Source organism: Gasterosteus aculeatus, chromosome 13 (assembly GCF_964276395.1).
Source record: "Gasterosteus aculeatus chromosome 13, fGasAcu3.hap1.1, whole genome shotgun sequence".
NCBI lineage: Eukaryota > Metazoa > Chordata > Actinopteri > Perciformes > Gasterosteidae > Gasterosteus > Gasterosteus aculeatus.
In genome coordinates this window covers 22296238-22320029 of record NC_135701.1, presented here as the reverse complement: position 1 = coordinate 22320029, position 23792 = coordinate 22296238, and the positions used below count along the sequence as shown (strand labels likewise).

Genomic DNA, 23792 nt, shown 5'->3' with positions numbered 1-23792 from the left:
ACCTCCTCGTTGGTGGGGTCCAGGATCAGCGTGCAGATGAGGTCCCGCCTGGCCCCCTCCAGGTCCAGGAGCTTCCTGAAGGCCTTGCATCGGCTCTCGTAGTACCGACCGGCCGCCGGGTCGTACCGGACGGCCTTGGAAAACATGTCGGCCGCCTCCTGGAAACACCTGCGCACACGCACACGCCTTCAAACATCTGAGGAAGGGTTGTGTGCATCAACCTGGAGGGAGGGGACGGGGGGGACAGGGGGGGGACGGGGGGGGGAACATTCTGACCCGTCCTGGAAGCAGAGCGAGCCCAGCGTGTTGTGGAGGACGGCCAGGCGGAGACGCACGGCGGGGTCGTCGGGGGGCATCATCTCCTCGGCCTGCTGGTAGTCGGCCAGAGCGAAGCGCCACTCGCCCTGCTGGAAGAAACAATCTGACACACGGCGGGGGGGGGGGGGGGGGGGGTTGAGTCCGTGCGGCATTGATCATGATCAATAATTAAGAGCTTGTGATCAGCGACATCAGCAAAGGGACTTCTTTTGACTCACACAGACACATTCTATTCAGAAAATATACACAAAATGAGTGTGTGTGTGTGTGTGTGTGCGCGGGGGGGCCTCACCTCCTCGGTTTAGGTACAGGCCGGCCTGCCCCTTCTCCTCCTCGACGGCCTTGTTGAGGAGCACAGTGGCCTCGGCGTGGAGGCCTCGGCCGAAGCACTGGACGGCAAAGTCATTGTAGGTGAGAACCAACTGAAACCGCACCTCCTCCTCCACGGAGCCCCGCCCATCCTGCTGTCCTCTGACCTCCTCCTCCTCCACGGAGCCCCGCCCATCCTGCTGTCCTCTGACCTCCTCCTCCTCCACGGAGCCCCGCCCATCCTGCTGTCCTCTGACCTCCTCCTCCTCCACGGAGCCCCGCCCATCCTGCTGTCCTCTGACCTCCTCCTCCTCCACGGAGCCCCGCCCATCCTGCTGTCCTCTGACCTCCTCCTCCTCCACGGAGCCCCGCCCATCCTGCTGTCCTCTGACCTCCTCCTCCTCCACGGAGCCCCGCCCATCCTGCTGTCCTCTGACCTCCTCCTCCTCCACGGAGCCCCGCCCATCCTTCTGACCTCTGACCTCCTGCTGACCTCTGACCTCCTCCTCCTTCACGGAGCCCCGCCCATCCTTCTGTGCTCCGGCCTCCGCCTGACCCCTGACCTCCTCCTCGAGCAGTTCCATAGCCTGGACCAGATCCTCGATGGCTGCTGTGAAGTCCTTCATGCGTCGGTAGAGGGTCCCTCTGATGGACAGTATGTAAATAGTCATGTATTAACACCACCCCCCCCCGTGTGCCCCGGCTCACCTGAACAGGTGGAGGCGTGCGTCCTGCGGGCAGTGCTGCAGTGCGCGGTCGATGCTGAGCAGGGCATCGGGCAGCCGGCCTCTCAGGACATCGTCCTCGGCCCGCCGCCGGGCCGCCTCGCCGGCCTCCCGCAGCCGCTGCAGCAGGGCGCCGGCGACGGGGCACCGGGGGTTCAGTGCCAGCGCCGAGGTCACGTCCCGATGACACTGGGACGTCTGCGCGCCGGATGACATCACTAGATTAACATATCTTTGTTACTTCAGATTACTGGATTCTTCACAGCATCAGCTCATTGCCGACGTGTAGAGTGTGAATGTGTCTGAAGTTGTGACCTTGTTGAGCAGTTTGAGGAGCCGCGCTCTGAGGATGTAAAGGTCGGAGGTCGGACCGTCCGACAGCATCCACTCGTTCACCCGCTCCAGACACTCAGCGTGGTGACCTGCAGCCGCCAGGCAGACCAGACTGGACCCAAGAGACAAAACACATCAGCACTCAGATGCTGAAAGCTGCATCCTATGTAGTGACCAGCAGGGGGCGACTCCTCTGCTCCCATAGACGTCTATGAGGAAATGACTCTACTTCTCTGTAGTGACCAGCAGGGGGCGACTCCTCTGCTCCCATAGACGTCTATGAGGAAATGACTCTACTTCTCTGTAGTGACCAGCAGGGGGCGACTCCTCTGCTCCCATAGACGTCTATGAGGAAATGACTCTACTTCTCTGTAGTGACCAGCAGGGGGCGACTCCTCTGCTCCCATAGACGTCTATGAGGAAATGACTCTACTTCTCTGTAGTGACCAGCAGGGGGCGACTCCTCTGCTCCCATAGACGTCTATGAGGAAATGACTCTACTTCTCTGTAGTGACCAGCAGGGGGCGACTCCTCTGCTCCCATAGACGTCTATGAGGAAATGACTCTACTTCTCTGTAGTGACCAGCAGGGGGCGACTCCTCTGCTCCCATAGACGTCTATGAGGAAATGACTCTACTTCTCTGTAGTGACCAGCAGGGGGCGACTCCTCTGCTCCCATAGACGTCTATGAGGAAATGACTCTACTTCTCTGTAGTGACCAGCAGGGGGCGACTCCTCTGCTCCCATAGACGTCTATGAGGAAATGACTCTACTTCTCTGTAGTGACCAGCAGGGGGCGACTCCTCTGCTCCCATAGACGTCTATGAGGAAATGACTCTACTTCTCTGTAGTGACCAGCAGGGGGCGACTCCTCTGCTCCCATAGACGTCTATGAGGAAATGACTCTACTTCTCTGTAGTGACCAGCAGGGGGCGACTCCTCTGCTCCCATAGACGTCTATGAGGAAATGACTCTACTTCTCTCTGGATTTATTCCCTCAGTAAACATTGTAAACATGAGTTTATGTCTCAGTCTCTAGTTTCAAGTCTTCTTCAACACAACATGATGTTCATTTAGTGAATTATGGTACATTTAGAGTCAAACAGACGATAAAACAGGGGATGCTGTAGGGCGGGGCTACTGTGATTGACAGCTTGCAGTGTCTCTACGTCCTCCTCATTCCATACATAGTCAATAATTTCCTGTTTACTGGTTGCACAGGAAAATCCCTTCCCTAAACTAAACCATAAGCAAAACTACACCATTTATGAAAGCCAGGAGCTGCAGAGAACGTCACTATGGATAGATCTTCATCTTTCTGACAGTCCATGAACACATCAAAAACATTTTATTCTTAAGTCAAGGAAATCAAATAAAAAAGGTTAAATTAAGTCTGTGACGTTTCTATGAAGCTTCGATGGACTTTACCGACCAACAAACTCTGGGAGCTAAAGTACTAATCCAAACACTTCAACGTATTTTAGGAGGAGCGAACAGTGATGAACGTCCAGCGTACGTTCATGAGTGTGCATAACATATATTGGGCTGATGTTTAGGGTTATAACAACCTCAAAAGGACGTTAGCATGCAGCTTGCTGACCTTTTGACCTCGTAGCTCCTGCAGCCGGGCTTCACCTCGGCAGCTTTGCTGAAGGCCTCCAGAGCCTCGAGGAAAAGGCCCCGGTCCAACAAACACTGGCCCTGGAGACGACAGGTTGTTAGTACTTTAGTAAAGAGCCACCTGGACCAGGGGGCATTAACTTTCATTTAAAAGGAAGAAAATCGGAAAGATGGTATAGGAAGCAAGTCATTGATTAATTTGTCAAAGTTGTTGGAAAGACATCAGTACATGAGTCAATAAACCTTCAGTTTCATTATGAAAAATACAGACGTTAAAGCTGTGGGAGACTAAAGACTGAAACATGGCTCATCACGTCTCTCCGAGCTCAACTAGGAACCATTTCACTTCATGTTGAAAACACATTTTCATGTATCTTTGAGGGGTTTGAGGTTCAGCATTGAGCCCCGAGCGCAGCGTGGTGGACACCTGGAGGTAGTAGACGAAGGCCAGGCGGGCGCAGCAGGCTCCGGCCTGCAGCATCCAGGCCCGCTTGTAGCAGGCCGCCGCCGACTGGAAGTCGCACATCTGCAGGAAGGCCTCGGCGCGCCTCTCGTGCAGGTGAGGCTGAAACAAGAACAGGGGGCGGAGCCACCAGCTCACTGAAACATCTCACACCACTGAAGCCTCGTCGAAGGCTGATCTGATCATAGAACTCATAGGATTCCCCCAGAGCAGAGAGAACTCTGATTGGACCACAGGAGGTGGACTATGATTGGACCAGAGGAGGTGGACTCTGATTGGACCAGAGGAGGTGGACTCTCATTGGACCAGAGGAGGTGGACTCTGATTGGACCACAGGAGGTGAACTATGATTGGACCAGAGGAGGTGGACTCTGATTGGACCATAGGAGGTGGACTCTGATTGGACCACAGGAGGTGAACTATGATTGGACCAGAGGAGGTGGACTCTGATTGGACCATAGGAGGTGGACTCTGATTGGACCATAGGAGGTGGACTCTGATTGGACCACAGGAGGTGAACTATGATTGGACCAGAGGAGGTGGACTCTGATTGGACCACAGGAGGTGAACTATGATTGGACCACAGGAGGTGGACTCTGATTGGACCACAGGAGGTGGACTCTGATTGGACCATAGGAGGTGGACTCTGATTGGACCACAGGAGGTGGACTCTGATTGGACAAAAAGAGGACCATTGGACCATTGGTAAAATTGGACCATTGTAATGCTTGGTGCTCAAACATCAGTCGAAGCTGATGGACAATGATTTCTTCATTTTGAGTTTTTACTCTATGTGAAGATGGCAGACATTTTATCACATTAACATTAACATTCCTTAAGATGTTTTTTAACATGTGTTCTGTGAGCTGCTATTGAAATAAGTCTGTTGTGCGTCACTGTGCTGCATAGTAACAATCAATGTTCCTACAACCCTTGATGTAAATGGGCGCAGTCCAACACGCTGTCAGCACCTGCTCAGGCTGCAGCGTGACGCCTCTGGAGAAGCAGATCAGCGCCTTCCCAAACTGGGACTTTCCCATCAACTCTTTTCCATTCGTGTAACTGCAAAGAGAGAAGTTATTCACTCCTGAAGAGGCCCAGCCTGGATTCCTGTCAGTTGGCTTAACGATATTTGCAACACAGATACATTTGCTCCTCTGAATTAAACAGCCTGACGGTACTTTAGTAAAATGCTACGCTACAAACGACAATAAACAGTGAGGCTACAGTAGAAAAAGGTGTGTCTGTTTTCACTGTTGTGCGGCCTTGCTCTGGATGATGGCGCTCATCTGGAGCTCCGGTCTTCGCGGGCGTCCCCCCCCCCATGGCAGGAAGATTTCACTGGAGCAGAAAAGCCTCCTGGAGGGGCTTCTGTTTCGGGCTTCGTCCAGCTCATCTTCTGCCTTCGCTGTGGGAAACAAACGCAGCTTTTCCGCCTGCAGGTGAACATTTACAATCAAACTTAGAGAGAGGCAATGTGATAATACATATAAATAATGCGTGCTTACCTTTAATAAGGGGGTTATATGTGGTATGGTTGGGATGAGAAATTAAGAATGTGTAGTTTAAGTTGGAAGACGTATTATATACAACGTATAACCATTTTAAACTGCTAGTCAACGTTTTTATTTCACCCGTTAGTTTATGCATTCATGTCATACTTGTTAATGAGGACCAAAATGAATGTACAGAAAAAAAAGATTTTTTTTCTTAATTTTTTTTTAATTTAAACTCGAACTCATCGTCAAAACTAACATTTACAGCTGTAAATAAAATAATATTATGACTTTGAGACCAGTTTGTACTTGGTTTTAGTTGTATTAGTCAATGCTAACGATAGATTGATTAAAAACACATCTCTTGCCGTTTGCTCCGTCCTGTCAGCAGAAGCCTCCATCGTCATCAGACAGCTGTTTAACACTTTCGCTCCGTTAATCTTCTCTTCTCTCTTATCTCTGTTATTTCAGAGCCGATCCGTTGTGGTTAAATCTGTTTGTCACCATGGAAACCAACTTCAACAATGAGGCTTTTATTTCGTAAACAGTGCAACAGATCCCAACGTCACTTCCGGCGAATGAGCCGTGTGTTATTTAACGTTTTACAACTGTTAATAGTTGTGAAGATATGATGTAACTTAAAGTAGCGTTTAAAAAACGTCACTAACGTGCGACACAATGGCTTTGGCGGCTTTGAAAATGCAACGTCGTAGGTTTAGCCGAAAGCCGGCGTTAGCTTAGCTTAATTCTCAATGAAAATATGCTAAATTGCTTTAAAGGCGCGGTGCGTGACCTCGACAGTGCTTATTAAAGGGCTTCGGTGGCTTTTGTGGTCCTACAACAGGGGAGCCAGTTAAGTTAAACAACGTTAAATAACGTCAGCACGCGGGTTGAACCTTTATTTTGAAAACAGGAAACGACGGGCAGAAATGCCGATCAGCTGACTGAAATGTTGACAAAGCGAGTCAGTGTCCCGGTGGAGGAAGAAGAAGCCGCAGCAGCTCGTGCGATGGCTTACCCTAAATGCCCGCTAGCTTAGCGTGTAGCCTCGAGTCTCTTTAGTCTCTTTAGTTTCGTCCTCCGGAAGCTGCTCGCTCGCCCCTTCGTCCCCCCCTTCTCTTGTCCCCCCCCCCCCTCCCTCCCCCACAGGTGAGCTGCTTCCGACCTGTTGACACATGCGACAAGAACACGGCCGTTCATCTCCGGCATGGACATCCAGAGCGAGAGGAGGCGACTGCTGGACGAGGAGGACGGAGACCAGGACCCCCCCGGGCTGCTGTCCGAGCAGGACGCGTACCTCAGGTTGGTTTACGCGCGAGCACGCGCACACGCACGCGGTGTATCTGCGCAGTGACACGCGCGCCGCATTCCGGACGTTTGCACGTGCTGGTGTCATGTGGACGCACCTGATTTGTGGCATTCCATTCATCTGATGTGTGTTCCTCAAATCAATCAGTGGACTCTTGTCTCATGGGTTGTCCAGGTCTTATCCAGGTCTTATCCAGGTCTTGTCCAGGTCTATTAGTGTGTATTTGTCCATCCTGATTAACTTAATCCGTTACAATGTCTTAAGATTTAACGCATTTAGCAACTATTATAATCAACAGATGTGCAGGTGGAAAGTTAGAAGTAACGTAGCCAATGAACAGCAGGATTTCCAGGCGCTCTGTCGAGCGTCTTGTTATTTCTTTTATGGTGTCACGTAAAGGATTGAAAGGACTCACGGGCCCAAACGGTAGTAAATGTGTTTTTTAACCCTTTTAAGAACAGGTGTGTTTCAGGATGAACGAAACAGTTGCAGACCTCCTCATTTAGTCTTTAGCTTTCCTTCGATCGCAGGCCATTTTCCTCGCTTCCTCCCCTCGCTTCCTCCCCTCGCGTCTTAGACCTTTTTGACCTTTCCGCTCTTCCTCCCCGCAGCAAGGTGAAGAACCGGAACTTGTACCTGGCCACGCTGGCGTGCGTCCTGGGGCCCTTGAGCTTCGGCTTCGTGTTGGGCTACAGCTCGCCCGCCATCCCCGAGCTCTCCCGCATCGCCGACCCGCGGCTGCGGCTGGACGCCGCCCAGGCCTCCTGGTTCGGGGTACTTCTTCTCCTTTTCATCTGGTTCATTGATTAGACCTAAAAAGTGCGGGAGAACCGCCTTGAGCTCCTCCTCCTCTGCGAGTCGCTGGCCGTGTGTTTAAGAAGGCGATGTGCTCCTCCTCCTCGCAGTCCATCGTGACGGTGGGGGCGGCGGCCGGCGGCCTGCTGGGCGGCTGGATGGTGGGGCGGATCGGCAGGAAGCTCACCCTCATGTTCTGCTCGCTGCCGTTCGTCTCGGGCTTCGTCGTCATCATCGCGGCGCGGAGCGTGTGGATGCTGTACGCCGGCCGGCTGCTCACGGGCCTCGCCAGCGGGGTCACGTCGCTGGTCGTCCCGGTAACCAGCCCTTCTTCATCCCACTCGTGCCGTCAGTCCTCCCTCGTGCTCCTCGTCCCGCAGTGATTGACAGCCGCGTGAGAGGCTCCTGCGCTCTGATTGGTTGATTCTCTCCAGGCCTTCAGCAGCCCGGGGGGGAGGCGGGACCTTTTGTGTCCGTCTCGTCTGTCTGTTCCAGTGTCCATTTCAATAAAAATCTAGAATATTGATTAATAGTGGGATTATTAAATGGTAACTACTAATAATCTAAATCCTTTGTGTTGTGGTTTGGCCTCTTAAAAGTGAGTCCGTTGTGCGTCTGTTGAACATTATTGTAAAATGAACAAAACGAGACATTTGAACTATTGATTAACTGTTGATCTACTAACCTCAACTAACTATCGGCTCTTCTGCTTCTGCTAAAGTCTGAATCTGTCTCCCGCTCAGCTGTACATCTCTGAGATGGCACACGAGCGCGTCCGCGGCACCTTGGGCTCCTGCGTGCAGCTGATGGTGGTGCTCGGCATCATGGGAGCTTACCTGGCAGGTACGTTGGGCCTCCACGTGTTCGCGGCGTCCTCAGGTCCCGTTTGGTGAAGCGAGTGACGGTGTGGAGCTGTAGATCCACACGCTGTACTCACCCAGCGTCCCTCTGGTTTTCCTCCCCCTGTTGTCCCATCTGAGAGTTGAAAGGTCGATGAGGACGCTGCTCCTCGCTAACCCGGTTAGCCACGCGGACATTTGAATGTGGAGGAATGTGTTGTTGGAAGCTCGAGGAGGAATCAGGAATCAGGAATCAGGAATCAGGAAACATTTATTAGCCAAAATATGTCAAACAATTTGTCTTGGCGGTTAGTGCGCGACAGTAGACAGACAAGACAACAGTGCACAGGTAATAAAATAAAGTAGAATGAAATGTTAATGCAATGGGTTAGTAGAATAAGGCTATGGGTTAGTATAAAACAAGGGAATAAAGTTAAAAAAATTTAAATATTAAAAAGTTAAAAAGAAAAGTATTAAGCATAAAGTGCACTAACGAACAAGTAACAGACAAGAGACAAAGTGACAAGTGACAAAGTGATGAATTGCAGTTAAAGTGACGTGTGCAGTGTGAGGGGGAGTGACCGGTGGAGTGTTATAGTCAGTCAGTGGGGGACCGGCTCTGTTGATGAGCCCGACTGCCGATGGGAAGAAACTGTTGGTGTGGCGGGAGGTCTTAGTCCTGATGGACCTCAGCCTCCTCCCAGATGGAAGGGGCACAAACAGGTTTTGTCGGGGTGGGAGGGGTCGGCTACCATCTTTTTAGCTGCTTCAGAGACCGCTTCAGAGGAGCCGCCGCTCTCGTGTTTCATCCTCGGGACCTGAGAACCTCCTCTCCGTGCTTCTTGGAGTCCTTGTGCCGTCTCCTTCTGTCCATAGTTTGTGTCTCTTTGAGGGACAGGTTGGATGGACTGGGTTCAGTGGTCTTCTGCGCTTTGAACCAGTGAAAAAAGAAATAAATGATCCAAAAATGCTTTAGGTTTACTTCTGGGTCCCCGCTGCTTTTATGGAAAAATAATCTGTAAAGAGCGAAGGGAAGAAACAATGTTGTAATAGTAAAATAGATTCTCCACAAGTCAGGAGGAAATGAACTTTGACCTCTTTCTCTCCACAACAGACTCTCCTAAATCTAAAACCGTCATTTCTACCTGTAGCCAGTCCAATGCTAACCCCCCCCCACATGACCCCCCTGCAGGTCTCTACCTGTAGCCAGTCCAATGCTAACCCCCCCCCACATGACCCCCCTGCAGGTCTCTACCTGTAGCCAGTCCAATGCTAACCCCCCCCCCCCCACATGACCCCCCCTGCAGGTCTCTACCTGTAGCCAGTCCAATGCTAACCCCCCCCCCATTACCCCACATGACCCCCCCTGCAGGTCTCTACCTGTAGCCAGTCCAATGCTAACCCCCCCCCCATTACCCCACATGACCCCCCCTGCAGGTCTCTACCTGTAGCCAGTCCAATGCTAACCCCCCCCCCATTACCCCACATGACCCCCCCTGCAGGTCTCTACCTGTAGCCAGTCCAATGCTAACCCCCTCCCCCCATGGCCCCCCTGCAGGTCTCTACCTGTAGCCAGTCCAATGCTAACCCCCCCCCCCATGACCCCCCTGCAGGTCTCTACCTGTAGCCAGTCCAATGCTAACCCCCCCCCCATTACCCCACATGACCCCCCCTGCAGGTCTCTACCTGTAGCCAGTCCAATGCTAACCCCCCCCCCCCCCATTACCCCACATGACCCCCCCTGCAGGTCTCTACCTGTAGCCAGTCCAATGCTAACCCCCTCCCCCCATGGCCCCCCTGCAGGTCTCTACCTGTAGCCAGTCCAATGCTAACCCCCCCCCCCATGACCCCCCTGCAGGTCTCTACCTGTAGCCAGTCCAATGCTAACCCCCCCCCCCATGACCCCCCTGCAGGTCTCTACCTGTAGCCAGTCCAATGCTAACCCCCCCCCCATGACCCCCCTGCAGGTCTCTACCTGTAGCCAGTCCAATGCTAACCCCCCCCCCCCATTACCCCCCTGCAGGTCTCTACCTGTAGCCAGTCCAATGCTAACCCCCCCCCATTACCCCCCTGCAGGTCTCTACCTGTAGCCAGTCCAATGCTAACCCCCCCCCCATGACCCCCCTGCAGGTCTCTACCTGGACTGGCGCTGGCTGGCGATCTGCAGCTCCGTCCCGCCCACCCTGCTGATGGTCTGCGTGTGCTTCGTGCCGGAGACGCCGCGCTTCCTGCTGTCGCAGGGCAAGAGGCGGGAGGCCGAGCAGGCGCTGCGCTTCCTGCGGGGGCCGGACGCCCCCGTCGAGTGGGAGTGCGCCCGCATCGAGGACGCCTGTGACGAGCAGGTGAGGACGACGTGTCTCCCCGGACAGGAGATGAGCGGACCCCAAACCGGTTTTCGCCATGTTGAATCCTACGACCCCCCCCGAGGACGCGAAAGCTGGACGGGTCCAACAAGTCCGATTGTGACCTGAAGGGACGACGTCCGCGCGTTTCTCTCCCCGCGCCGCGTTACTAGTAAAGTTTAGAGGACGCCGCCGGGAGGTAAAGCCGATGTCCTCCTGCGGACGTATTTGAGAATCTCCGTCCTCCACAGAGTGCCAGCTTCCAGATGTCCGACCTGAAGGACCCGGGCGTCTACAAGCCGCTGGTGATCGGCGTCATGCTGATGTTATTCCAGCAGATGACGGGCATCAACGCCATCATGTTCTACGCAGAGAACATATTTGAACGGGCACATTTTAAGGTGAGGACGCTGACTTTGTCCCCAAAGAGGTTGGACCTGAAAATATGAGTTCATTAATCATCAATTAAGCAGGAAAGTGAGTCTTTTCTCCTCTAGTCAGAACATCTTACATATCATATCATACATGAACGAGGGAACACGTTCATTATATTTCTCTTTTTAAGTCGTCTTGTTTTTAAATAACTACTTGTTCAGATCCTTCATTTAACTTTTAGAAATGACTTTAAACTACAAAATCCAAACGCAAATGAAATCCCTAAATCCCCCTCCGAATTGTAAGCTAATCTACAAATGGATTGGATGCATGATGATGTGAAGAAGCAGAGTGGTTGAGATGTCTCCTCTCCCCAGGAGAGCGACCTGGCCTCGGTGATCGTGGGTCTCATCCAGGTCGTCTTCACCGGAGTGGCGGCGCTCATCATGGACCGAGCCGGAAGGAAAATCCTTCTGATAATCTCAGGTGATTTCTTTTCATTTTTTTTCATTCACTTCTTTTAATGCTTTTGAAGGACGGCTCCTCCGGCGTGGTTCTATGCACCTTCACCTGGAGGCGTTTCACCAAGCGGATCTCTTTGCGTTCGGTGTGAATGTGACCAGAACCACGACGGCCTTCTGCTGCGTCTCGCGCCTCCTTCCTGGCCTCTGATTGGCCGACGTCTCCATCGACTCTGAACAAGAGTCACCTGGAAAAACTCCAAATCTAAAAAAAAACTACGACGTAAACAGTTTGTGTTTTTGCGTCTCGTCCTTTTGGAAATGAAGGCGTTGCCATGGCGATCAGCACCACGGCGTTCGGGGTTTACTTCTACCTGATGTCCGGACTTCCCAGCCGGGCTGGAGAAGAACCGCACGCGGACCTGGCCTGGCTGGCCCTGGCCAGCATGGCCGTCTTCATCACAGGTGAGGGCCGAGGTCACCGGGTCAGCGGGGTCACCGGCCTGAGAGGTTACTCCGGTATTTAAAGGGCAACACGTGGGTCTCCGAACCCGGCAGTGACCACGGCACTAATTCAGCCGTCCAGAGGTGGAGCAGGTTTGCAGCTGTAGAGTTTTGACATTAATGTTCCCAGAGAGAGACGGTGGCGTCATCTGCAAAGCTGCTGATCCTCTGAACAGAATAAATCTACAAAGCGTCGGCGTTGGCCACTTTGCAGAGCTGTAAAAAGAACTCTGGTCCGTCACTTGATACTATGAAAGTACTCTAATACTTTTAATGACGTATTCGATGAGCATCGTGTACTTTAGGTAGTAAGTATTGATGATGCAGTACAGTGTTCCCTGTCATTGGTTTGCAGCGTTTTGTCTAAATGCCTCATTCTTTATGATGTGAGAAAAGTCAAAACGCTCGGAGACCCAAGAGGCCTTTGAAAGAGTTCATTCAGCTGAAGAAGTAGGAAGATTTCCTCTACACACGAACGCCTCGTCCTTGACTTTATCCCCGCTGTGTCCAGGCTTCGCTCTGGGATGGGGTCCCATCCCGTGGCTGGTGATGTCGGAGATCTTCCCCTCCAAAGTGAGGGGGGTCGCCAGCGCCGCCTGCGTCCTCACCAACTGGAGCATGGCCTTCATCGTCACCAAGACCTTCCAGGACCTGATGGTGAGCGCTCAGCAGGACTCAGGGGCTCAAGGAGGTTTCAAGAGAGTTTGGTTTCATAAAAATAGAGGCTAGTTAGGAGATCGTAAAATATTTGTTTTTCTCTTTGAGATTAAGACTAAATAAATATGTTATACACTTTTAAGGGTTACTGTAAGACCTTGAAAACTTTGAAATAGGAGCCAAATAATTATATAAAATGATAAGAAATGCACACCTGTGTGATAATTAACAACAAAATGATAAAGACTCACCTCATCCAGGCAGAGTCACAAGTTTAAAGCAGTTGCAGCATTTTAATATTGATTGTAGTCAGAAGACAAACCAGAATGACTGTTTACCCAGAGCAGCTTCTATCAGAGGTCAGAGGTCAACCACTGTAGACAAGTTAAGCTATTTCATTTGAAGGAAACTGAATACAATATGTACCTGTGTCTCGGGCTTTTATTGTGAAGGGTAAAAACAAAAGTTTGTCATTAGACTAAGTAGCCTCTGTTTTTTTGTCCGTTCCGTGATGATTTTATTTGCAGTTGCGTCTCTTCTTTGAATGGACCAAACATCTGTATCATAAAAACATCAGGCGTCTTAAAGCCTTCAGATTCAGTGTACAGAGTCTTGTCATGTGACCCCATGAAGCCTTTCTGGGACATCGGTCTGAACCTGTGGCCTCTTCTAGGGTCTTCTCACCAGCGCCGGGACCTTCTGGCTCTTCTCCTCCATGTGCCTCCTCAACGTCCTCTTCACCGTCGCCTTCGTCCCGGAGACCAAGGGCAAGACGCTGGAGCAGATAGAAGCCTCCTTCAGGGGGTCATCAGGTCCATGACGAGCCCCGCCCCCAATAGAAGCCTCCTTCAGGGGGTCATCAGGTCCATGACGAGCCCCGCCCCCAATAGAAGCCTCCTTCAGGGGGTCATCAGGTCCATGATGAGCCCCGCCCCCAATAGAAGCCTCCTTCAGGGGGTCATCAGGTCCCAACATCCCTCATGGTCGCCCTGAGCCCGTTTGAGCCGGCGACGCTGGTTGAAACACTTTCTTATCAATAGTTTTTTGGACACCGCTGGGAATAATTATGATGTAATGTTCCGCGTTCTGTTGAATTGTTTGGCATTTATTCAAGGAAGGTGTTCCTATTATTTTGTCCATCCCGTACACATACGAAGCTGACTTTTGGGTGTGAACCCTTCGGCCAGTCGGCCCATTAAATAAATAAAGTTATCGTCATCGCTGTCTCATGGTCCGACCAGTAGCACACGCACACGGACGAAACAAATCATTTCATTAATAAAATAACCTTTTTTTCTAGTTTATTGCGAAAACAAAGCTTCATTCATCATCATTTCACTGGAACTGTTCACTTGTACGTAGGCCCACCTGTACTGGGGTCTTTTACAACCTTCAGGTTTTTATTTCTTTTAGTATGAAGCTATGATTAGCTTGAAATGATTAACTATTGATTTCTAGTGTTTACTTGATATGATCAATATGCATCTCAAGTTACCGCTGCAGCTCTACATTGCAGTTTTATAGTTAATCCACCTGTGTGACCCTCTCAGCTGGTTTTCTACACCAGGAGAAAAATACTCCAAAAGCAACATGGAAAATACCTTTATTCAGTTTCATAAGTGTAGGCAATATGCAGGCTTTTCAAAACAATGTTTTATAGCAGAACCTTTATTGTGGCGGTGCTTTGGGAGGTGAAGCGATTTGTTTATCTGCCGTTTGCATTGATCATTCATTTAACTGAAGTTAATGTCATCAGAGAAATGAAGTGATCAATCAAACTGATTCCGTGATGGAAACCTTTTCCAATGACGTAATGAATACGGGTTTGGTTTTGTAATAATTTACTGACGAAAAAAATAACTGACGAGTACACTGAAGATAATGGTGATGTCATTCTTCACTGACCTGAAAAAAAATGATAATCTAAACTTGTTTTACTTTGTATAAAAAATGTCTTTCTTCATTTTTTCACAACAATTGTTCTTTTGTCTTTGTTCATTCCTCTGTCATTTTTTCGAGTTGCCTTGATGAATGTTTGTAATAATATTACAATCCATCCATGTATTTGTTTTTACATTTTAAAATTCACTTAATTTTTTCATTCATTCATTCACACCTTTATTTTTTGTAATTAAACTGACAATAAACTGATTAAAATTGCTGTGTTGCTTTGAATGTCTTGCTATTCAAAGAACTAACATTATTATTTTAAATAACCTTTTTAACAGTTGACATTTAATGCACAGGGTAGAAAGACATCAACATAAAGTAAATCATCTAAAGATGTAAATTAAAATGTCTTTGCTGGGTTTATCCTGGAAAAATTTACTTGCGTCACAATAAATAATGTATATTCATTTATTTGTTTGACTAATGACTTACTTTGTATCCATGTTTTGTCATACTTAACAATTTGCTAATATTAATATATAATTATTGTAAAGCCAGCTTTAGTTCTCCACATAATAGTAGTCAAGATAAGATAAACACGTATAAAATCCCAAAACATTTGAATACAAAAGGAATGTTTAAAAACTCTTTGTCCTTTACCGTCTTCGTAGTTTAAATTCTGAGTTTGCGCACTGGGATTTTCAAAATAATTTTTTTTTAAACCGATGTGATAAATTTGTCTGGTAACGTTGGATGAAATACCGCCGCCTAAATCCACGAGGAGCTAACATTCATTAAAATGTGCCGATTATTAGGTTATTTGCAATTAAATCGATACAGTTCCTCACCTGTGAAACTATTTTGAACGCCACCCTTACGTCACTTCCGTTCAGCGGTCAAAAACAACGGAAACACTTCCCAACCGCCCCGGTGTCACCGCTTTCGTCGTCCGGACTCTCAGCCGCCTGTCTCGCTACTTGTGCTCGGGGGGCTCGGGGGTTCGGAGACTCTGCGGGGAGGGGGGAGAGAGAGCTGCCGCGGAAATGGAGTTGAACCTCCAAAACAACAAAGTGTCGCACGGAGTTTGAGCCAAAGGCAGCAGGACGAGGGGGAGACGGAGGGGGACTCATGGGTCCCCGTTGAATGCGAGGGAAGGAGGGGAATAAAGAAGCGAAGGGATCGAGGAGAAAGATGAAGCTGCTGAAGCCGAGCTGGGTGAGCCACAACGGTAAGCTCGTGCAGGAATCCGCCGCACCAACTTGGGCTTTTGTTGTCGGCGGGGGGGGTCGCTGAGGAGGCACGGCGGCGCTGCGCGACACTAGTTCGACTAGTTTGTCGCTTACTAGTCCGGTGAAGCCGTTACCGAGCGCACCCCCGGGGAACCGGGCGAGGGGGGTGGGAGGAGGGGGGTCTCTCTGTCACTCTCCGTTGTTCCTGACGTTCTAACGTCTGCTAACACTAGCTAGCTAGCTAGCTAGCGCAGCCGCCCGGCTAGCTGGGGTGCCGTGACGTCAGCTAACTCGCCGGCCAGAGGAACCACGCTGGAGTCTCGCAGCGACCCGCGGGCTCACGGTCTCCGCGGTCTCTGAGAGCTCACACCGGGTCTCTGTGACGGTCACCGGGCTGGAGGTGAAGCCACCGGAAGCCTCCCCGCAAGCTGTCAGTGGGGCCAAAGTTAGCCGCTGGTTGTGGGAAGGAGCGGCCTTGGTTTAGGGTGCATCTGAGGGTTAATATCATCACGGGTTTAGGGCTTTACGATTATTCTTTGAGTCCGTGAAGCATCGTGAGTCCGTGTGTAAGCGAGCGGCTCATAACTGACATTAGTTATAACATAAGGAAATAACAAGCAGACATTCCAGATGTTTGCTCTTTTTTGCACTTTTTTGTTTTTTGAGGACAAGTTAAACTTTTATAGACTTTGGAATTGTGGAATAAAATGTACCAATTTAGTCATTTCAGAGGATTTCATTATGTCAGTTTCCGAGATATACCAATATTTTAGATGTGTTGATATGAAACTACACATGATAATATATATATATAGTAATATGATACTATACATTAGATCACATAGTAATAAGTCATATAAGTGTTGTCTATCTCCAGTAAAATGATGGCATCATCTTTCCAGTCTCGACTTTTCTTTACCCACTTACTCCTCATATTCACAGCGTTGATTACTATATTTTTTATTATCTCAATGTTTAAACATTTGGTAAAAGCACCGATTAGTGTGTCGTCCAGCTTTGTGAGTCTGTGATAATTGATTGATTATCAAGGTTTAATTATCTGTTTTTTAACATTTTAATTGAATAAAACTGGTGTTATTTGATGTGTTTTGTTTCTTAGGCAAACCCATCTTCTCGGTGGACATCCACCCCGATGGGACAAAATTTGCAACCGGCGGGCAAGGTGAGAAAAACACTCCCACCCTCTGCCACCGAACTGTGGGATTTTCAGAATAAAACGCAACGATGCCGTAACCTTGTGTTTCAACTTTTTCATTTTGTTTGTTTGTGTGTGTTTTTTCAGGAGAGGATTCCGGCAAGGTGATGATCTGGAACATGGCGCCGGTCCTCAGAGACGAGGACGAGAAGAACGAGAGTATTCCCAAGATGCTTTGCCAGATGGACAATCACCTCGGTAACCGGGCGTGTTCGTTTACACGGTTGTGGTTGAGATACTCGCTGATTAGTTCCTCTTGTCAGAAGTTCTCTTCATCCGTCCGGCTTCTCTTCCCTGTCCGTTGATGTTGCCGTGGAGACGCCTGATGAGGAGGAGCGAGTTTAATGTGCCGTCTGTTCTCTGCAGCGTGTGTGAACTGTGTGCGCTGGTCCAACAACGGGCTGTACCTGGCGTCGGGGGGGGACGACAAGCTGGTCATGGTGTGGAAGAGGGCTGCGTAAGTGCGCACACACACACACACACACACACACACACACACACACACATGCACGATGGCCAAACCTGAGGTTAAAAGGAAATGTTTGTTGGGTAGTTTCATCGGGCCGAGCACCGTGTTCGGGTCGAGCAGCAAGCTGGCCAACGTGGAGCAGTGGAGGTGTGTCACCATCCTGAGGAACCACACTGGAGGTGACGCACACACACACACACACACACATACACACACACACACAAACGCAGTCTCTAATTATCGTCCTTTCAATATGTCATTTGAAAAAAAGCTTTAAATTGTACTCAATAAAAACACTTTATTCTACTGCTCTCATTTAATATATTGCCATTAATACATTGTTTGCTCTAAACAGGTTCTGTAAATAACATTTAATTCTGAGAAATATGAAGCTGTGAATATAACGTTCTCTGTACTTCGTCATGATTGTGTGTGTGTAGATGTGATGGACGTGGCCTGGTCCCCTCATGACGTGTGGCTGGCCTCCTGCAGCGTGGACAACACCATCGTCATCTGGAACGCCCGCAAGTTTCCAGGTAGGAGACGCAGAGAGAGTCACAACATCTGGAGCCTCACAGCTGGACACGATGGGCCGAGCGAGGACTCGTCAAACAGACGCGGTGGTTCCTTCCGAACGTTCTCGCGTGACGACGATTCCGTTTGCTGAAGAAGCTAAAGTACTTCTAACGCGTATGTGGAGCATGTGTCTCTGATCCGCGTCTCCGTCCCCGTCTCCAGAGATGGTGACCTGTCTGCGGGGACACACGGGGCTGGTCAAAGGTCTGACGTGGGACCCGGTGGGGAAGTACGTCGCCTCGCAGGCGGACGACCACAGCCTGCGAGTGTGGAGGACGGTGGACTGGCAGATGGAGTCCAACATCACCAAACCCTTCAACGAGGTGCACCAGACCCCCTCTATGTCCACAGAGACCGTTTGTCCTTTTAATGCTGACCTGCTCTCCTAAATGAGGCTTTTTGACTCCTTGTCCCAGTGCGGGGGGACGACCCACGTCCTGCGTCTGTCCTGGTCCCCTGACGGGCAGTACCTGGTGTCGGCCCACGCCATGAACAACTCGGGGCCCACCGCCCAGATCGTGGAGCGGGACGGCTGGAAGACCAACATGGACTTTGTGGGACACCGCAAGGCCGTGACCGTGGTGGTGAGGACAGGGTCTCTGTCTTTGGGGACGACGAGGTCTCAGCCGGGGACGTTTGACGGGAGCTGGTTCTCTTTCTCTCCATAGAAATTCAACCCAAAGATCTTCAAGAAGAAGCAGAAGAACGGCAGCGCCCCCAAACCCGGCTGCCCGTACTGCTGCTGCGCCGTCGGCAGCAAGGACCGCTCGCTCTCCGTCTGGGTGAGTCCGCCGCGCCGCGGTCCAACGCCCGGCAGGACGCCGCAGCTCTCGCTGTTCGTCCGCTCGACAATTTTACTTGTAACTTCTAAATGCTGAACTGTGTTTTTATTTCCTCCAGCTGACCTCCCTGAAACGCCCCCTGGTGGTCATCCACGACCTGTTCGACAAATCCATCATGGACATTTCCTGGTGAGTCCGGTCGGGTGAAGACTAAACGTTGAGATGAAGAAGAGTCGTTTAGATATGTGTGTGTGTGTGTCAGGACTCTGACGGGTCTGGGCATGTTGGTGTGTTCGATGGACGGCACGGTGGCCTACCTGGACTTCTCTCTGGACGAGCTGGGAGACCCTCTGAACGAGGAGGAGAAGGTCAGACCCTCCTCATCCTCTTCTCTTTGTGGCCTTAAAGTGTTTCCTGAGTTCCTCAGAACAAATAAATCTTCTGCCAGACATGAGGGTTTATTGTATGATACTATCTATTCCCCCCCCCCCACACACGCGACCTACAGAACAGCATCCACCAGAACATCTACGGGAAGAGTCTGGCCATCACCAGCACCGAGGCTCAGCTCTCCACCACCATCATCGAGAACCCCGAGATGCTCAAGTACCAGCAGGAGCGCCAGAGCTCGGCCCAGGCCGGGCCGGGGGGGGGGGCGCCCGAGGCCTCGGCCCCCAAACTCAACAGCGTGGTGAACGGGGAGTCGCTGGAGGACATCAGGAAGGTAGGGCGGAGCGCTGGGCACGAGATGTTGAGATCCTACAAGAGGAGAAGAGCATCCAAATTTTGTGTGATTTAAATTATTGCTAAAGTCATTTTCAATATCGTCTCAACTTTAAGTCACTTAATGTTCATTTGAAATAAATTCCATCCTGCTGGTTTGGATAATAAAGATGTCAGTGAGGTACAAACAGGCCCAGATGTTTGTGCGGTGAGGTATGAACAGGCCCAGATGTTTGTCAGTGAGGTACGAACAGGCCCAGATGTTTGTGCGGTGAGGTATGAACAGGCCCAGATGTTTCCACAGCTGAAGCAGATGTCTTTGCAGAACCTTCTGAAGAAGCAGGTGGAGACGAGGACCCCCGACGGCCGGAGGCGGATCACGCCGCTCTGCATCGCTCAGCTGGACACGGGGTAGGAGGACACAGGAGACACTATGGCGGCCCGTCGGGCTCAGACCCAAGAAAAAGAACACCAGCTAACCGTCCCCTCATCTTCATCTTCATCGTCTTCTTCTTCTCTCTGCAGCGACTTCTCCCCGGCGCTCTTCAACAGCGCCCCCATCCTGCCCTCGGGCTCCTCCATGTCCAACCAGCTCACCTCCCAGCTCAGCTCCGACTCCTCCCCGGGCCCCTCCTCCTCCCTGGGGCTGAGGCCCGGCCACGACCCCATGCTCACCTCGCCTCCGGCCGGCGCCGCTAAGGGCCCAGAGGACAACCGCGAGGGGTACGGCCGACTTCTTCTGTGGTGCCGTACGCGTGGGGCTCTTCTCATCTCCCCCTCAATGTTTCTGTCCCAGAGTGAAGTCCGGCCTGCTGCTCACCTCCGCCTCCAAGATGGAGCCCATGAAGGCTCTGGACTCCAGGTTCACGGAGAGGTCAAAGGCCACGCCGGGGGTCACCGCCGCTATCACCTCAATCACTGGCCTGCTGCCTCTGGACAGGTGAGGGGCTCGATACGAGAGAGGGGGGTGGATGGAACAGATGTCAGGTGACGGAGGAGCTGAAGATCCTTCCTCCGTCCAGCAGGCTAAAGGACGGCGTCCCCGGCCCGAAGGACGCGAAGAGCAAAGAGGACAGCAGCAGCGACAGCGAGGACAAGATGGCCTCCATCAACAAGAACCTGTCCTTCAGCAAGAGGAAGCCCGAGCTGCTGATGGAGGGAGGGGATGGGGTGGTGGAGAAGAGGAGGAAGGGACGGCCCAGGAAGGACAAGATGGCCGTCCCCAGCGCCCAGCCCTTCCCTCAGGTAGAGAGACGGGGGGGGGGGGGGGCGCAGAGGGACTTCTACATCTATCAGAGCGATGACGAACCAAAGAGGAGAAACGTGCTTCAGGTGTTTTCTGCTTTGTGACTCTTTAACTCCTCCTCCTCCTCTCAGGCCACTCCCCCAGCGGAGCAGCACAGCCGGGTGGCTCCGCCCCCCACAGCTGCTCTCAAACTACCCACACCGAGCATCAAGAAGGCCTTCAGTCTGCAGGTGACACACACACACCTCCCTCTACTGGTCCTCAGAGGGAACTGCAACAACAAACACAAACGAGCAGCAGTCCGTTTCTACCCAGAACTCCTGTTTCTGTTTTTGGGTTTAATGTATTTATATATTTGTACAGCAGAAAATCTGTGTACATGACCTTTGACCCTTCACATGAACACAAGTAAAACATGGAGGAAGAACAAGCTCAACAAAGACTTTCCATTTCCCACACGGGTCTGTGCCCCCCGGCCCCCCATTGACTGAGGTGTGTGGCGTCTGCAGGTGAGCGCCGAGCCGCCGGTGTTCCTGGAGGTGGAGAACGAGGTGTCGCTGGTCGCCGGGTCCAAGCTCAGCCAGCTGCGCTGCTCCAGGGACGGACGGGAGTGGAACACGCTGCTGCCCAGCTCAGTGGTCACGGCAGCAGGGAGCAGGTACGAGACCCTCGAGGAGGGGGAGGGGTCTGAGGGCCGAACAGGCTACTCGTGTAGCTCCACCCACAACGTTAAAGGGATGGACACTTGAACGCATCGGTGTTTCCCTCCAGCGACGTCCTCGCCGTGGCCTGCCAGGACAGGATGTTGTCGGTCTTCTCTTCTTGTGGGCGGCGGCTCCTCCCGGCCATCCAGCTGGCCACGCCCACCTCGGCCCTGCACTGCTCCGCCCACTTCGTCATGGCGCTGACGGCCGGAGCGACGCTGTCCGTCTGGTCAGTGACTGTTTTTGTGACTCTTTTTACTGATTAGATGTTTCTGTGGGGGGGGGCAGGGGGGGCGTGTTCTCATCATGGCGTCCGGCGGCTCTCGTTGATCAGCTGACCAGCTGTCCTTTGTAATAACAGCTGTTTCTCTCTGCAGGGACGTTCAGAAGCAAAAAGCTCTGGTGAAGAACGAGTCTCTGCTGAGCATCTTATCAGGTGAGCAGGAAGAGACGTGATGAAGAGGACGTCAGTAGAAGCGTCTCAGTCTCACTCTTCATCTCTACACGTTTGAGTGACAGGTGCCGACGCCACGGTGTCCCAGTCGCTGCTGACCCAGCAGGGGGTCCCGGTCATCGGCCTGTCCAACGGGAAGTCCTACTGCTTCAGCTCCTCGCTGGAGACATGGTGAGACGCGTTGCCATGGAGACACGACGGAGTGGGACTGGAGTGGTGTAACCCCCCTCTTTTGTCACTCAGGACTCTGGTAGCAGACAAAGGAGACTCCATGGTCCAGTGTGCCGACTTCAGGAGCTGCCTGCCTACCCACGATGCACCTGTGTCCTCGGGACCACTGGCTGTTATGCAGGGACGCAACCTCAAGTAGGACACCACTCCACAAGGGAGGGGGAGGGTCTAATGGCATCTCACGGTCCAATCAGAGGGCTCCGATGCCGTCATACCTTTATTAAAACAACACAAGCAACAAATCAGATGTGTTGAAGTATAAGACCCGTAAAGTGTCTCCGTCTCGTCCCTGCAGCGCCGGGCGGCTGGCGTCCCGCCTCTCCTCCACCCCCCACCACCTACAGCAGAGCATGACGCTGGCCTTCCTGGAGAACCAGCTGACGTCGGCTCTGACGCTGCAGTCGGCGGCGGAATACCGTCACTGGCTGCTCATCTACGCCCGCTTCCTCGTCAGCGAAGGTACGCCCCAAAGACGCTCCCTGAGGACGGTCGCTGTAGAGGAGCGCTTTCAACACTTGTGTGTGTGTTTCCCCCCCCAGGCTCTGAGAATCGTCTCCGAGAACTCTGCAAGGAGCTGCTGGGTCCCGTCCACAAATCAGCCGCCACGGCGTGGGAGCCCAGCACGCTGGTAGAGAAACTAGTTCCTCCCACACAACCTCTCATGTCTTTAGACCTTAAACACTGAGAGGACACGAACGCTGTGCTTCATTTTACTCCGTCAAGTGAAACGCTTGACTGAGTTCATTTGAGTTCCGCTCTGGTCGCCAGTTACAGGGCTTTTATTGTGAAAGGTAAGTGCAGAAGCAGTGGGTCTGGTTTGAAGGAGCTGTAAAGGGATCACTGGGGTCCTCCAGAGACTCTGAGGACATGAAGGGACGTCCTCCCTGCATCTGATGTACTCTAGGCCGTGTCGCTAACCGCTAGCTAGCGGTGCTAACGTGCGTCTGTGTGTTCAGGGCCTGCGGAAGCGCGAGCTGCTGCGGGAGGTCTTACCCGTCATGGTGGAGAACCTGAGGTTCCAGAGACTGTTCACCGAGTACCAGGACCAGCTGGAGCTGCTGCGCACCAAATAACACACACACACACAGCTGGACTCATCGTGAACTCTGACCCCTCGTGTCCTCAATGGGGCGAAATACAACAACACACACAATGCTGCTGTTGTTGTTGTGATGAACTTTGAGACAGTCGCTTCTCAGAGGGAAGAAGTGGTTGTTCTTCTTATTTCAATCTCACTTTGGGGTGAAAGAATTAAATCTCCAGGATGTTGCTGATTTAATGAACGAGTTCATCGCTCTGCAGAGTGGATCCAACTTCATCTCTACGGCCATTTTTGTTCGTTTTTAAATGTTTGTACAAGGCAGACTTTTTTTTCAACTTTCTAAAAGAACAGAAATGTGCAGGACTTTTTCTTTCAAAGAAATAAAGTAAACAAACAGTGTGTGTGTGTAAAATGGAGTTTTCTGACCCACAGTCATGTGACTAACCTGTGATCAGCTGATGCTCCAGCAGCTACTGACCGACCTTCTGTTCCCACTGAGTCTGAAGAAACGCCTCAATCATCTTAATCAAGCCTCTCCTCGGCTGCTTTTATTGTGAAATTCTTAAAACTAATTTCGAAACCCAAACCCCGGCCAAGTTGTTTATTGTGAAAATCTTGACACAAACAGGAAGCTGATGTTTCAGTCTCTCTGATCGATGATGCTGAGTTCTTCTCTTCTCATGT

At 51.4% G+C, this 23792-nt stretch overlaps 3 protein-coding genes across 8 annotated transcripts in view; 2 read left to right on the top strand and 1 right to left on the bottom strand.

The window, feature by feature from the left end:
• Window positions 1–5820, bottom strand: part of LOC120830153 (tetratricopeptide repeat protein 16) — a 6740-nt gene extending 920 nt beyond the window's left edge. The window contains exons 1-10 of one of the 2 annotated variants that reach the window (XM_040194653.2): window positions 5633–5820; window positions 5023–5204; window positions 4740–4830; window positions 3733–3870; window positions 3286–3386; window positions 1668–1797; window positions 1336–1550; window positions 611–1272; window positions 277–421; window positions 3–168 (exon numbers count right to left, since the gene is read on the bottom strand). In XM_040194653.2, the coding sequence (XP_040050587.2) occupies window positions 3–168; window positions 277–421; window positions 611–1272; window positions 1336–1550; window positions 1668–1797; window positions 3286–3386; window positions 3733–3870; window positions 4740–4830; window positions 5023–5204; window positions 5633–5671 (1869 nt within the window). In that variant the 5' untranslated portion in view covers window positions 5672–5820. Of the gene's footprint in view, window positions 1–2; window positions 169–276; window positions 422–610; window positions 1273–1335; window positions 1551–1667; window positions 1798–3285; window positions 3387–3732; window positions 3871–4739; window positions 4831–5022; window positions 5205–5276; window positions 5555–5632 lie in introns of those variants that run through there. The other variant, XM_078086381.1, reaches the window with a different exon arrangement.
• slc2a8 (solute carrier family 2 member 8) lies at window positions 5757–14706 on the top strand. 2 transcript variants are annotated; one of them, XR_013451938.1, is made up of 11 exons: window positions 5757–6566; window positions 7185–7347; window positions 7479–7685; window positions 8112–8211; window positions 10338–10549; window positions 10801–10950; window positions 11302–11410; window positions 11713–11850; window positions 12401–12546; window positions 13220–13460; window positions 13512–14706. XR_013451938.1 is itself a non-coding variant. In XM_040194663.2 (11 exons), exons 1-10 carry the CDS (start codon window positions 6472–6474, stop codon window positions 13364–13366), a joined length of 1467 nt encoding a protein of 488 aa, XP_040050597.1. In that variant the 5' UTR covers window positions 5757–6471; the 3' UTR covers window positions 13367–13409; window positions 13512–14706. The 2 variants fall into 2 exon arrangements, 1 of the variants encoding a protein (XP_040050597.1); XM_040194663.2 differs by having other exon boundaries at window positions 13220–13409.
• Window positions 14707–15323: 617 nt separating this feature from the next.
• Window positions 15324–23507, top strand: hira (histone cell cycle regulator a). 4 transcript variants are annotated; one of them, XM_078086380.1, is made up of 25 exons: window positions 15324–15664; window positions 16786–16848; window positions 16969–17079; window positions 17248–17338; window positions 17435–17529; window positions 17791–17886; window positions 18089–18249; window positions 18343–18510; window positions 18595–18708; window positions 18827–18897; window positions 18971–19076; window positions 19217–19432; window positions 19757–19842; window positions 19957–20154; window positions 20228–20371; window positions 20457–20676; window positions 20809–20907; window positions 21187–21335; window positions 21449–21610; window positions 21759–21817; window positions 21901–22006; window positions 22079–22201; window positions 22362–22525; window positions 22606–22694; window positions 23023–23507. In XM_078086380.1, the coding sequence occupies exons 1-25, from the start codon at window positions 15580–15582 to the stop codon at window positions 23137–23139; spliced, it is 3093 nt and encodes a 1030-aa protein (XP_077942506.1). In that variant the 5' UTR covers window positions 15324–15579; the 3' UTR covers window positions 23140–23507. The 4 variants fall into 4 exon arrangements, with proteins under 4 accessions (XP_077942506.1, XP_077942505.1, XP_077942504.1 ...); XM_078086379.1 differs by having other exon boundaries at window positions 15330–15664; window positions 20454–20676; XM_078086378.1 differs by having other exon boundaries at window positions 15342–15664; window positions 19745–19842.
• Window positions 23508–23792: the final 285 nt, after the last annotated feature.